This window comes from Leptodactylus fuscus, chromosome 2 (assembly GCF_031893055.1).
Source record: "Leptodactylus fuscus isolate aLepFus1 chromosome 2, aLepFus1.hap2, whole genome shotgun sequence".
Lineage (NCBI taxonomy): Eukaryota > Metazoa > Chordata > Amphibia > Anura > Leptodactylidae > Leptodactylus > Leptodactylus fuscus.
Window position 1 is genome coordinate 71,626,287 of NC_134266.1, and position 15,271 is coordinate 71,641,557.

A 15,271-nucleotide genomic window follows, 5' to 3' on the forward strand; every position below is an offset into this window, starting at 1 on the left:
CTTCAGCAAATCTAATTGCACTTTTTACACAATTTGAGCTGAGATTAAAAATAATACTGCTCACTGGTTCTAATGAGTCTTTATAACGGTTATAAAGGAGCAGGGCTTATAGCACTTCAAACATAACAGTGGACTTGGGAATGTTATTAAAAAGCAACATATTCCAATTTGCCAACATGTTAAGTGTTCATGATTGTTATAAAGGGTACAAGACACAATGTGGCATGAATCTTACTGGGAATTTAATTTTTGGATTTCAATGCTGTCGAGTGATTATTAAAGCAGCGAAGATTTAGCAACCTCAAATTAAAAAAAAAAAGACGGGTCTCGTAGGATTTCAATTCTTCTTAATAGCGGTTGCTGAATTGTTTAAATCTGATTTATGTAAAGGAAGGATCTGGGGCACTAAAAATCAAACATAGCCACAGAACATAACGCAAAGTTTCTCCTCCATTGTTACTTGAGGGATTTCGCCTTGAAGTTCAGCAGCGTCTGGCACTGCTGTCTTTACTACTGCAAATTACAAATGGCAGGTCAGGAGGGGTTCAAAGTTAAACTCTAAGGCTTCCAAACAAGAAACCATCTTATGTAAATATCACTGGATCCCAGCGGAGCACAACAAGTGCCCTCTTTATATTAGGTACACTTTTCACAGCCACCTCCCCATGGGCTTCAACATTTGTTTTCTCTCACTGAGAAAGAATTACAAAGCCGCCGGGGAACACTTAAGTGTCTGATTTCCCCCACTGTCCCTTTCTGCGCTCTTTGAAGTTGTTCTTCCACGTCTGAGCAAATTGTTATCCCACATACAGTCCTATGAAAAAGTTTGGGCACCCCTATTAATCTTAATCATTTTTTGTTCTAAATATTTTGGTGTTTGCAGCAGCCATTTCAGTTTGATATATCTAATAACTGATGGACACAGTAATATTTCAGGATTGAAATGAGGTTTATTGTACTAACAGAAAATGTGCAATATGCATTAAACCAAAATTTGACCGGTGCAAAAGTATGGGCACCCTTATCATTTTGTTGATTTGAATTCCCCTAACTACTTTTTACTGACTTACTGAAGCACAAAATTGGTTTTGTAACCTCAGTGAGCTTTGAACTTCATAGCCAGATGTATCCAATCATAAGAAAAGGTATTTAAGGTGGCCAATTGCAAGTTGATCTCCTATTTGAATCTCCTCTGAAGAGTGGCATCATGGGCTACTCAAAACAACTCTCAAATGATCTGAAAACAAAGATTGTTCAACATAGTTGTTCAGGGGAAGGATACAAAAAGTTGTCTCAGAGATTTAACCTGTCAGTTTCCACTGTGAGGAAGATAGTAAGGAAATGGAAGACCACAGGGACAGTTCTTGTTAAGCCCAGAAGTGGCAGGCCAAGAATAATATCAGAAAGGCAGAGAAGGAGAATGGTGAGAACAGTCAAGGACAATCCACAGACCACCTCCAAAGAGCTGCAGCATCATCTTGCTGCAGATGGTGTCACTGTGCATCGGTCAACTATACAGCGCACTTTGCACAAATAGAAGCTGTATGGGAGAGTGATGAGAAAGAAGCCGTTTCTGCACGTACGCCACAAATAGAGTTGACTGAGGTATGAAAAAGCACATTTGGACAAGGCAGCTTCATTTTGGAAACAAAAATTGAGTTGTTTGGTTATAAAAAAAGGCGTTATGCATGGCGTCCAAAAAGAAACAGCATTCCAAGAAAAACACATGCTACCCACTGTAAAATTTGGTGGAGCTTCCATCATGCTTTGGGGCTGTGTGGCCAATGCCTGCATCGGGAATCTTGTTAAAGTTGAGAGTCGCATGGATTCCACTCAGTATCAGCAGATTCTTGAGAATAATGTTCAAGAATCAGTGACGAAGTTGAAGTTACGCCGGGGATGGACATTTCAGCAAGACAATGATCCAAAACACCGCTCCAAATCGACTCAGGCATTCATGCAGAGGAACATTTACAATGTTCTGGAATGGCCATCCCAGTCCCCAGACCTGAATATCATTGAACATCTGTGGGATGATTTGAAGCGGGCTGTCCATGCTCGGCGACCATCTAACTTAACTGAACTTGAATTGTTTGTCCAAAATACCTTTATCCAGGATCCAGGAACTGATTAAAAGCTACAGGAAGCGACTAGAGGCTGTTATCTTTGCAAAAGGAGGATGTACTAAATATTAATGTCACTTTTCTGTTGAGGTGCCCATACTTTTGCACCAGTCAAATTTTGGTTTAATGCATATTGCACATTTTCTGTTAGTACAATAAACCTCATTTCAATCCTGAAATATTACTGTGTCCATCAGTTATTAAATATATCAAACTGAAATGGCTGTTATAAACACCAAAATATTTAGAACTAAAAATGATTAAGATTAATAGGGGTGCCCAAACTTTTTCATAGGACTGTATTTATAAGAATCTGGAACGAATACATCTAATAATTTTCAAACAGAAGCAGGAATTTCTATATATTCTATTTATATTGAGGGGTTCTGGCAAAAAGTTCAAGTGTGTTATGGTCGGAGTCTCTATGAGATTTACCACCTAACAGATACCGAATGCCGCTTAACATCTGATCCAAAACCTTACCAATAAAAATAGTGATAGAGAGAAACGTTGTAAGCCATGTGCTGAGGAGCAGCTGTCAGAATGTTTTACTTCTCTAGAATCCTGAATTTGCAGAAAAGACAAGGGGCCCATTGAACTGGGCTCATCCCCCAAAGCGGAGCATGTTTAACTCTTTCATGGCCAAGGACCTTTAGTGCACTACTAAATTTCACAATACAGAGACACACAGTGCAGGAAATAATGCAGAATATTCTACTTGAAGCCGCCATCGTGAAAGACAGCTAAAATCAGCTATGGTTCCTCTGTGGGAACCTTTCAAGATTTTGCAATCCATATGTAAAACCTAATGAAATAATCAAAATGCTGCAGGTTTTAGTTGCAGCATGTGGATTTAGAGCTAACCACTGTCATCTTGCATAAAGTGGCCCCAGCCAAAAAAAGATGATTTTTTTTTTCCCGCAAAGCAGAGAAGTGTGTATTTTGAAGAAAATGTGATAGCGATCACAGAAAGGACAAAAAGTGGGGGCCAGGAATAATTTTTATAGGTTTAGAATGCACACAATAGATTCTGTTTTTATATGGACACATTATTGTATAAGGCCCCTTGCAGACATCTGTGGGTGAGATCCGTGTGCTATCTGTGTTTTGTTTTTGTTTTTCGCAGATAGCACACTGGCCCATTCATTTCTATGGGTACATGCACATGACCATGTTTTTCGCTGATCAGTGTGTGATCCGTTATCCCGCGCTACATCAGATAGAACAGGTCCAATTCTGTTCAGTTTTTGCAAAACGGACTCACCCATAAAAGTCTAGGGGAGACTAAAAACCTAGAATGGCACACTGATGTACTCAGTGTGTTATCATGGCGAACCTTCTGTTCCATCAACGATTGTGATCATAGACGAGAAATGGGGCAGAGAGTTTACACAGTAGAGAAGCCATATTCATGTTCACTATGTGGGAAATGCTTTGTAGATCAAGCAAGTCTTAATACCATTATATGGTATTCCTCAGGAATTAAATACTATGGCAGCAGGAATTAAATACAGGAATACTATGTAAACGGCCATTTTCTTGTGGACTGTGGGCATGCGCAGTCTGCTCTGCCTGAGGCCTAGAAGTCTGAAATCTGCGCCGGAAGAAGAGGATGAAGAGGACGTTCCTGACGAAGATGGAGGCGGCGCTGGAGAGAGTTCTCTGGCAGCAGTGGGGATGCCCCCAGTGCTGTTTGGGCACTGGGGCCTGCCCCCAGTGCTACAAGAGAACTAACTTGCATACTGACAAGAACCGGGATATCTACGGAACGGTGGCGCAGAGAAGACAACGAAAGGTAGGAGAAGAATAGCCTTTCTTAAGGCTATTCCAACGTAAGAAAAAAATGTGTTTGTATGATAGGATCCCTTTAACAAATTCCTGAGTGATATATTTTATTATGCTATGATCACAGCTTTTCAAAATAAAATCAGCTGTTTGTGATAGGTACCAAGAGACATATCCGTCAAGAGTCTGTAAGTTGCAGAAACTCAACTTTTTTTGCTGCAGATTTTGCTGCGTTTTTTTGAGCCAATCCTAGGAGTGACTAAAAAAGGAATAGTAAATAAGTAGGAAGCTCTTATATGGTTATACATTATATGGTATTACTGTGCAGATTCAATGCAGTCTGCACAGTAATACCATACAATGTCTAACTCGCCCAACACAGTGCCAGAAGATCCTCCGGTGGGCCCAGGCTCTAACACAATAATGGCCATAGGGTTCTATGGTCTATTTCCTAGGGGTTGTTATAGGATGGTTCTCCAGAATCATTTTATTTGGTGTGTCCAAGCAAACTCAATTTAACACTTATATCATATTCTGCTTATTCTATGCAACAAATGAGCCAATGCTACCAAAGCAAATAATGCAATTGCTACATTTTAGGTTGTTTTTTTTTTTGTTTTTTTTTACATTTTGCCTTCAAATAATTTGAGAAAAAAACTAATAATTTCAGAATACTTACATGACAAATCTCCAAGCTACATGCTCGCCCTTTATCCAGCTAGAAGAGAAAACAGTGTTCACTTAGCAGAATTAAAAGGTGCAAATAAGGCTAAAGGTTTCCTTTAATATTTTCTCATGAGCTGCGATCTCAGACACTCTATGGCCAAGGAAGTTACGGCACATCATTTGATAAAGTACAATTCCCTGCAAGCTCCTGCTCCATCAAATATGCAGGTCACAGTTTATCACAAACAATATTCATACTGTACCAGTGCCTTTTCCTAGTACGCTGAAAAAAATCCATTACCCTTATGAAACATTTTAATATAGCATAAAGCAACAAGAAAATAGAGAAGAAAGGTCATATTGCCTGTGCTAAACCTGTGCTAGAATAGGGAATATTAATGATGTCTCATGTACAACGCAATACGTGATTGTAAAATTACTGAGACAACAGTAAATATGGTAAAACAGTAAGCAGCATTAACATCTTACATAGAATTCTTGGAACATATTTATATTTCTTTTCTGCACTGGAATCCTGGGGTCAAACCTGGTCATGGGTAATATCTGCAAGGAGACTGTACAATTCTCCATGATTGTGTGAGTGGTAAGGTCTAGTTACAGAAGCCCGACATATTAGCCCAGCCCTGAAGGTAGTTAGTTCTACCACAGGTTATGTGCAAACAGAAGTTGTCTCTTTGCAGATACTATTGAGAGTTACAAAATGACTTCAGATTCATCAAAGTAACACTCCCTGTTCTTCTGGCCTACCTCTTCAGTCAAAACACCTCCCTGCTCCTTCTCTGCCTTTCATATCATTTGCTCCCTATAGCCCCCTCTCTACAGTCAGGCCAGTGGTGTAACTAGCACTGGCGGGGTCCCGTGACGAACTTTTGACATGACACCCCCCCCCCCGACCAACGCCCGCCAAAGACCCGGAATGACCCCCTTCCCCTACATTCCTGCGCTCTCTGCTATTCCCCATAGTGGCCCCTGTACACACTATTATGTCCCAGAGTGGCCCCTGCACACAGTATTATGTACATCTGGTTCCACAGGTAACGCTGGGTTCACACCAGCATCTGGTCTCCGTTCTGAGGTTTCCTGGAAACCTGTCAGACCATGTCTGGCCGTGAGCACAGGAGAGCTTTTTAAACTCTCTGAGGCAAAACCATTTTTTTAAAACTGGACACAAAGTCCTGCATGTCTGACTTTGTGTCCGGTTAAAAAAAAAAAAAAACGGTTTCGCAGCAGAGAGCATACAATGCTCACCGGTGCTCACGGCCGGACACTTTTCAATCCCATTCCGGCTCCTGCCCAGGTTTCCGTCTCCTGCCCAGTTTCTTGCAGGAAACGGAAACCTGAAAGCAGAGACCCCGGGCGCAGATGTGAACGAGCTCTGACAAAGGAGGGCATCCAGCAATACTCATCCTTTGACTTTCTGGAAGCTGAACATACGATTCAGACTCTTCATACTGAAGTAGTTGACCCAAAGCTAAATTTTTATTTAAATGCTTCTTTTTTGTTGCGTCCCATTCCAGTTTTGTACTGAATTCCATCAACAATAGCACAGAATGCAAAATAGGCACCTTAAACATTTCCTGTAGTTACAGTCTCTTTCAGCTGAAGTTCCGTAAACTGCATCTGAACAAACTGATGTAAAGCAGATACCGGATTTAATTCGCCGCTTCTATATTTTTTAATAAACTCTTTTGGTACTTTTTTAGTTTACTTTTTTTTACTTTTTTTCAGTGATGATGTTGGTGGCGGTAGAATTGCCTTGGCCAAAAATGGTGTAGTAAAATACCTGTCACCGGAGTAACTTTAGCAGCTCCATCACATGTTTCCCAATGTGATGAAGGCGCTGATGCTCCAGACTGTCTTGTAGAAAGTGGTGCTTGATCTGGCAAATTTTTCATTTCAGCGAAACTAATACTCTTAGATGTTTCATTCCAAAAATTAATATTCGCCATTTTGTTATTGCGTTACCGCCCGATGCAGCCTCCACGCAGCTCCTAACAAACTCTGCTGCTACACTAAGCTGTGAGCACTTCACCACCGACCAATGACAGAGCACCATCCGTCCACGTGGTCACAATGATCACGTGGATGGCGGTGAAGCAGCGGAGTTTGTCAGGAAGTCAAAGGATGAGTATTGCTGGATGCCCTCCTTTGTTACCTGTGATACCAGATGTACCTATAGCGACTTCAAGTGCTCCAAGAACACAAAGTCCTATAGTGGCCCCTACACACACTATTATGCCACACTGTGGACACCCATGAACAATTATTATACTCTCGGGTCTTTTCAGACCCCAGCGTAAAATAATCGGAGCCCGAGAGGGGATACCAACACCTTGGTGGTGTCAGCCATCTTCAAAGACCCAGGACGTCAGGGAGCGTCCAGAAGTAGGCACATTATTGTATTCATTGTGTTCTATGTAATGACTGTCTAGACCAAAGTGACTTGAGGAATAGCAATCTGGATACACCAACATAATACTGGGTGATTAGTAGATATTAACACGTATCATTTTTTGGGTTTTGGAACCACAATATCTAAAACACAGCAAAGCAGGGACAGCATTCTAGATTAGTATTCTTTTTTAGGGTGGAGTGCAATTGTTTTTGGAAATTTAATGTAGATGGGTCTTTCTTATCCTCATAATCAGCCTATCAGCCTCATAAAGGGTCAAAAGGTTGCTGTTATCTTGTATACTTGCTCTACTCTGGATTGCTTAGGGGAATTGAGGATCATTGCCTTGGATGGACATGTTTTCGTTCTCATGAAGAGTTAGTGTTGTCTTTGTCCCTATCTATCTATCTATCTATCTATCTATCTATCTATCTATCTATGTACAATAGTTTTACCAGAAAAAAAGCTTCATAACCTGGTAACATTATAATATTATACAACAGGGTTTCTGTCTCTTCCTGTTTTCCAGACTCCTTTTATATGTGTAGGGGGTGATGAATGGAATGGCCATCGGGTGACACATCTCGCAACAGTTCAGTGCATAATAAAAGCTTTCCAAAAACTTATTTATTACCTCCTTAATCTACTTCATACTCTATTGTACATGTTGTAGAACTGTCCTATCTGCATAGTGCTAATGCAGACCACTACATAATTAAACCTAATACGTGTGTGCACTCATGTGTATACTGTGACACAGCGGATTAGTAGGATTGCTGTCTCCTATAGTCGAAAGGAAACAGCAGACTGAACTCAAGAAAGTCCACAAATGAAGCTCAGGTTTATCTAGCTGCAGCTTGATATTTCTCATAAGCTGAATATTGAAAGTCATAGCACAGAATCCGAAACAAAATCCTAAATCATTTGTCTTTTCACTACACATAGGTCTTCCGTAAATATTCAGGAGAGGATGAAGACAGTTCCAAAAATGTAGTCATTATCACAGCATTCCAGCTTTATGGTCTCATGCAGACTTTGCCTCTAAACAGAAGCCTGCCACAGAAGACAGGGTTTACATTTAAATGGATAAGAACGTGACTTTAAAATTGTTCATACAGAATATACCAGCTCCTGGGGTAGGCTATTCCACAGATTCACAGTCCTTACAGTTGCCTCTGGAGATTGAACCTTTTTTTTTTTTCTCCAGATGTCTCATGGTACAGCTTTTCCCCATATTTCTGGTATGGGCCATTTATATACACACGTGGACAAAATTGTTGGTACCCCTCGATTAATGAAAGAAAAACCCACAATGGTCACAGAAATAACTTGAATCTGACAAAAGTAATAATAAATAAAAATTCTAAGAAATTGAACACATGAAAGTCAGATATTGCTTTCTCTTCAACAGAATTTAAAAAAAATAAAATAAAACTCATGAAACAGACCTGGGCAGAAATGATGGTTCCCGTCTTAACTTAATATATTTTGTTGCACAACCTTATGAGGCAATCGCTGCAATCAAACGAATCTTGTAATTGTCAATGAGATTTCTGCACCTCTCAGCAGGTATTTTGTCCCACTCCTCATAGGCAAACTGCTCCAGTTGTCTCAGGATTGAAGGGTGCCTTCTCCAGACGGCATGTTTCAGCTCCTTCCAAAGATGCTCAATAGGATTTAGGTCAGGGCTCACAGAAGGCCACTTCAGAATAGTCCAATGTTTTCCTCTTAGCCATTCTTAGGTGTTTTAGCTGTGTGTTTTGGGTCATTGTCCTGTTGCAACACTCATGACCTGCAACTGAGACCAAGCTTTCTGACACTGGGCAGCACATTTCTCTTTAGAATTCCTTGATAGTCTTGAGATTTCATTGTACCCTGCACAGATTCAAGACACCCTATGCCAGATGCAGCAAAGCAGCCCCAGAACATAACAGAGCCTCCTCCATGATTCACAGTAGGGACAGTGGTCTTTTCAAGATATGCTTCATTTTTCCCGTTGTGAACATAGAGCTGATGTGCCTTGCCAAAAAGTTTGATTTTTGTCTCATCTGTCCATAGGACATTCTCCCAGAAGCTTGTAGTTTAGCAAATTCCAGTTTGTCAGATTCAAGTTATTTCTTTGACCATTGTGGTCTTTTCTTTCATTAAACAAGGGGTACCAACAATTTTGTCCATGTATATATTTATACAGGTTTATCGAATGTTCCCTGAAACACCTCTTCTAAAAAAAAAAACTAACCAGCTTTAACTCTTTTAATCTTTCCTTGTAACTGAAGTACTCCAAGTAAGTGACTGCAGTTATATTCTTCCACATTAAAGAAGAAGGGCCTGAATGTCACTAACTGTGACATCACAGGTCATCTTCCTGAGGCCTCAGCAGTCACGTGGCTGTTGAGGCCAATCAGCGGCCTCAGGAAAAGGATTAGATGTCACAGGTAGTGACATTCAGGACCTTTGCTGATTGGCCTCAGCGGCTTTAGCAGAACTCCACAAGAGCAGAAAAACTGGGACCTGTGGGAGGACACCGGAGCAACGGGGACAGGTGAGTATGTATTTTATTTTATTCACTGCCCCCGGCTGATTTAAAATTTAAAAGGGTTGTCAGCCACAGCAACTTATTACCTGTCTAAAGGATACAGTATAGACAGTAAGTGTCTGACCACTGGGACTATTCAATAGTGTACACTGGACCTTGTTCTTGAGATCATGGGTCCCAGTAGTTCTATGAACACTGGTATCTTTCCAAAACAAATAAATGCTTTTTGTTCTTTGACTAGCATTTTTTTTAATATGACTTCCATACCACAACTTCATCACAAACTGCTGCAATAGTAAAGTAGTAAGCCATAGGGCTTGATGCAGAAACAAAATAGTAACCTGTCACTTATTGCCACCGTCATTGTTGCAGAATGCTTGAAATGAATATACAGAAATGCCTCATATTTTATTTTCTTATACATTTTTCTATCATATTTGTATTATAAAGAATAAAGATGACATAAGCAAGAATAAAGGCACCGCCACTTACCACCAGGCACCAGCAGGGCCATAAAGATCTCCAAAAAGAGGGAGGCAGGACAGAATAAATGGTACGCCCCAGGCAGTAAAATGGTATGTCCTATAAAATATAATATGAAAGTTATTGAAGACAATATAGTACAAAGTATATTCTGAGGGAGAAAATCTAAAACAATGTTATTTTGTATTTTAAATATAGAAAGATGGCTGGAAATGGATTAAATAATGTATGTAGGTTCCTGAGCTGACTTTTTGATTACAATGAATGAGAATGGATGCAGATGGAGAGTGCTCCTTCTACATCAGTCATACTGATAATAGAAATAATAGATTTCAATGACAGTCGTGGGTATATAGCCTTAAAGACAGACAATGTAAACTTAGACTGGACAGCCTAAGGCCGGGTTCACACAGGGTTTTTTAGGGCAAATTTTGACGCAAAATCCGCGTCAGAATCTGGCTCAAAAAACGCCTCCCATTGAAATCAATGGGAGCCAGTCATTTCCCTTTTCCGCAAGCGGTTTGTTCCCGCTCGCGGAAAAAAGAAGCGACCTGCCCTTTCTTCAGGCAGATTCTGTGGCAGATTCAGCTGCAGATGTCCACCTCGCGATATCTCCCTCCCGACTAGGCCCATTCATTTGGGCCTAATACGGAGCGGTATGCTGCGACGGAATGCCGGCTAGCAGTTTTTTGGATTGGAATCTGAGACGGCCTCCACGTCAAATTCCAGTCCAAAAAACTCATTTACCCTAAAGCTGTACCATATTTATTACAGTGGCTGATCCTGGAAGGTAAATCTGGCATCTCTTTAGATTGTATAGTCTAAGTTTTGACCACGTTTGTTGTCTTCGTTTACTCCAAAAATGTACCAATAGTTTGGAGATACCCCTGTATGTATCTTTTATACTAGTAGGCATATAAAGAATGTCCACCCAGTGCTATTACTTCTTCATGTCCTTCACAAATCTTGGCCACATATACAGTACTATAGTAAAGCTTTGGTTATAGTTTTGTTCTTTTTTTCCTCATTTCTTTTTAACAGTTTAAACAAAGAACCAGTCTTTATATGCGTCACCCATTAAATGTAATACTATGGCCTCCTAAACAGAGAGAGGAATTTAGAATTTGAAAACTGGAAAGACCCCTTAAGGACCAGGCCATTTTTTGGTTTCGCATTTTCGTTTTTCCCTCCTCACATTTCAAGAGCCATAACTTTTTCATTTTTCAGTTCACAGAGTCACATGATGGCTTATTGTTTGCAGGACAAATTGTACTTTGTAATGGCATCATTCAATATGCTGTGCAATGTACTGGGAAGCTGGAAAAAAATTCAGAATGAGGTGCAATTGGAGAAAAAATGCATTTGCGCCATTTTCTTATGGGTTTAATTTTTGCAGCGTTCACTGTTTGGTACAAATGACATGTTACCTGTGTTCTACGTGTCAGTACGAACGCGGTGATACTAAATTTATATAGTATTTGAAATGTTTTGATACTTTTAAAAAAATGATAAACTTTGCAAAATAGAAAAAAAATTTTGTGTCATCATGTTCTAACACCTGTAACTTTTTCATATTTCCATGTATGGAGCTGGTTGTGGTGTCTTTTTATGCGGGACAAGATGACGTTTCTATTGATACCATTTGGGGAAAGATCTGATGGTTTGATCACTTTTTATTCAATTTTTTATAGGAGGCAAAGTGTTGAAAAAAACGCTTTTTGGCTGTTTTTATTTTTTTTGCCGCTACGCCGTTCGCAGTACGGGATAAATGTTTTAATATTCTAATAGTTCGGGCATTTTGGAGCGCGGGGATACCTAATATGTTTATGTTTAATGTTCTTTAATTACTTTTATAGCTAATCTAGGGAAAGGGGGGTGATTTGAACTTTTATATTTTTTTTATTTTTTTAATACTTTTAAAAACTTTTTTTTTTCTTCTGTTACATTTATGATCAGACCCCTTAGGTACCTTGAAACCTAGGGGGTCTGATCGCTCATACTATTCACTGCAATACTACAGTACTGCAGTGAATAGCAGAATCGCAGCACTTCTATTAGACGATGCCTCTGGCCTCTGGCATCATCTAATACATCTAGTGCAGAGACAAGCCTGGAAGCCTTCAATAGGCTTCCGGCTGTCATAGCAACCGATCACCGCCCTCATGTGACGTTCAGGAGGGCGGCGATCGGGGAAACATGGCGGCGCCCATGCCGCCTGCGCTGTTTACACGCTGCGGTCGCGTTTGACCGCAGTGTGTAAAGGGTTAACAGCAGCGATCGGCTCGGGCACCGACCGCTGCTGTTATTGGCAGGTCCTGGCTGTATTATACAGCCGGCATCTGCCGTGTATGGAGCGAGCTCAGCGTGTGAGCTCGCTCCATACATCCCCATGCGACCCATGACGTACAGTTACGTCAAGGGTCGCTAAGGGGTTAAAAAAAAAACTACAAATTTTATAATGTTCCAGGCAATGTTTCTGAGCTTACAGGAGCCCCAGGTTGCCTTGGATCATCTTACTTGACATTTTTTAAGTCAGCAAAGATGCATGTTCACCCAGGCATATCATATTTTAATTATCAGTATGATAACTCTGCATGCTAAATCTTTTTATCACTAGAAATGACCATCCTTAAGACATACCGAAAAAACTCTGATGGATAGTCACCAATACTGGCGTGAAAGCAAAATGTCTGTCGTGTTGCCAGGTGTTAGGTCACCACTGATCTCATATTGATATTAAGTCTTGGACAGCCTCTTTAATTCTTTTTCATACTGTAGACCACCTATCTGGAGCATGTAGGGAAATAAGAGTATCCTAATAGTGTACCCTAATATAATGTCCTAATAATAGTAGCAATGTATATGTTGTCAAGGATTGTGTGTGTGCGTCCTCGCTCTTCCCCGCCTGCATCTTCTTTTCTTCCAGAATGAGCATACTGTGCATGCCAGGACAGGAGGACGTCGTTGGAAGAAGAAAGAAGAGGAAGGCGTGACAGCAAGATGACGTCGGACCGTGGAGGACCGCCCACCGTGCACGATAGGTATGATTTACAAATATGTTTTTATGGTTTTATTTTAAAATGGGGGGGTTTATAATAACATTTGTGGAGCCTGGATCGACTTTTTAAGGGCTATTCATGCATATGTGGAGCATATACAGCATATTTTTGATGACAGAGCCCCTTTAAAGCATATTTAATTATAAAACTTTTAATAAAGTAATAGTACTAGTGAGTATAAGAAATGCTGGAATAAATTTGATTGAAGAATGCTTCTTTCTGCATGTGTATGTTTTAGAAATTGAGAAATTGTCTACATGGTTGCCAGTAGTTGTGATAGCGTGGTGTCAGCAGGCAGAGGTTGTCAGCGCTCCTATATCACATATGGGTAATATAGGCATATAACTTATTATGTAATTGCCTTTTCTTCCCGGTGAGCAGGCTTAGATAGGTATTATAGTGATCTTTATGACTAAAGTATAATATCCCTTTATACTTTGACTGTTTCATTGGACTGGCCATATGGACATTATTGATGACCTGTCACTGTTTATTGTCCTCTGTGAATATGATGTACATATGGAGACTATTGACATGATGGCCATTTGCATCTATTGATGATATTTGACCTGCTGGTGGCATATGGTGGCATACATGCTGTGTATTTTAGATTTGATATTTGGACCTCTAATGTTTGTCTGACACTTACTAGTATTGTTTGTCTCTACTGTTTTATGGGTTTACTTATGCAGGGTCACAATAAATTTTGATATATTTTTGCATATTAGGGACTCATTCATTTATGAAATTATGTATCGCACTCATTGCTTTTTCTTTTTTGGTTCAATGTTTACATTTAGGTGCTTATATACACCGTTTTTTTTTTGTTTTGTTTTGTTTTTTTTTGGGGGGGGGGTACCAATTTTCAAGATTTAAAGTATTCTGGTGAGAGTATCTCTTGAATTTATTGCTATGTTTGTGGTGTTGCCAGTAATTATGATAGTAGTTATATTAAGCAAGATATATTAATAATATTTTTTATCCAAAAAGAAAATAGAATGACAAAATACAAAACAAAACAAAAATACAGGCTGAACCTTAAAAGGTATTCTAACCACCACTAAAACTTGTTGTGAAGTTGTGAACATATCTTTTTTTTTTTTTTTGCTTTAAAGTACAACCTGGCTGCAAAAGAAAAATCAACATTGGGGCTAAGGTCCCCACCTTGCAGAAAAGCAGCTTTTTTTGTTGCAGATTTGGTTGCGTTTTTTTCAGCCAAAGCCAGGAGTGGGTTGAGCAGAAGGTAGAAGTACAGTATAAGAACTTCCATTATAATTCCCATTCCTTTTCTAGCCATTATTGGCTATGGCTCAAAAAACTGCAACAAAATCTGCAACAAAAAAGCTGCATTTCCACAACGTGGGTATCCAAAAGTGCTGTTTGGGGCACCCTGGGTATGAACAGATCTGCCAGAACACCCATTTTAGCATGTTTTCACTGCACGTCGGGACCTGTCAATCTTTTTGCTAAGGACTGATGTTGGGTACCAACCACAATTGCAGACAAGGCAATACACCTTGGGTACATGGAACAGAAATATAAAGATGGAGTCTTCAGTAGTTGATACCTTTTTAATGGCTAACAAAAATAATAACAGATTACAAGCTTTCGAGACTACTAGGTCTCTTCATCAGGCATGGTACCATATACAAGGAACAGCTCATCTACAGTATATACTAATTAAAAGTTGATTTTCTTGGCAGCAAGATTGCACTTTGTCACTTAAAGGTATGTTCACAATGTCACTAAAAACTCTACAAGATGTATGTGTGTTTAGAAGTAATTCCAGTGAAGGTAAACCCATTTTACCAAATAGCAACCACAGTGTTCCTCTACTGTTAAGAGTGACAAACACAGCGTATAGTTCTTTCATGCACCATTCTCGCAGGGTGCCCATAGCTTACTGGCTAGACTGTATACAATAGTTACTATAACTAATAAAACAGCCAAAGCTTATCACATCATCCATGGCTAAGATAATCCTCAGTTATTGCTCTTTATAAAATATATTTCCTGCCCTCCTGTTTATATGAACATTATGCATCCAGTCTTTTTTATGTGTAAGCATTGAAAGCCATTCATTTCTGCTATGCAAATTGGGAAATAAAGTGGCAGAGAATATATTTCCATATGTATTTCAGTTCCCCCTTATTGATCTAATTATTACTCTGCTTTCTCCATCCTCAGACAGTAATTTCTACAGACA

At 39.7% G+C, this 15,271-nt stretch overlaps 1 protein-coding gene across 1 annotated transcript in view; it reads right to left on the reverse strand.

Annotated features, from left to right (window-relative positions):
* LOC142194690 (uncharacterized) overlaps window positions 1-15,271 on the reverse strand; it is a 352,778-nt gene that overhangs the window by 145,778 nt on the left and 191,729 nt on the right. Inside the window, exons 7-8 of the mRNA XM_075263977.1 lie at window positions 10,016-10,105; window positions 4,588-4,626 (exon numbers count right to left, since the gene is read on the reverse strand). Of these exons, the coding sequence (XP_075120078.1) occupies window positions 4,588-4,626; window positions 10,016-10,105 (129 nt within the window). The remainder of the gene's footprint in view (window positions 1-4,587; window positions 4,627-10,015; window positions 10,106-15,271) is intronic.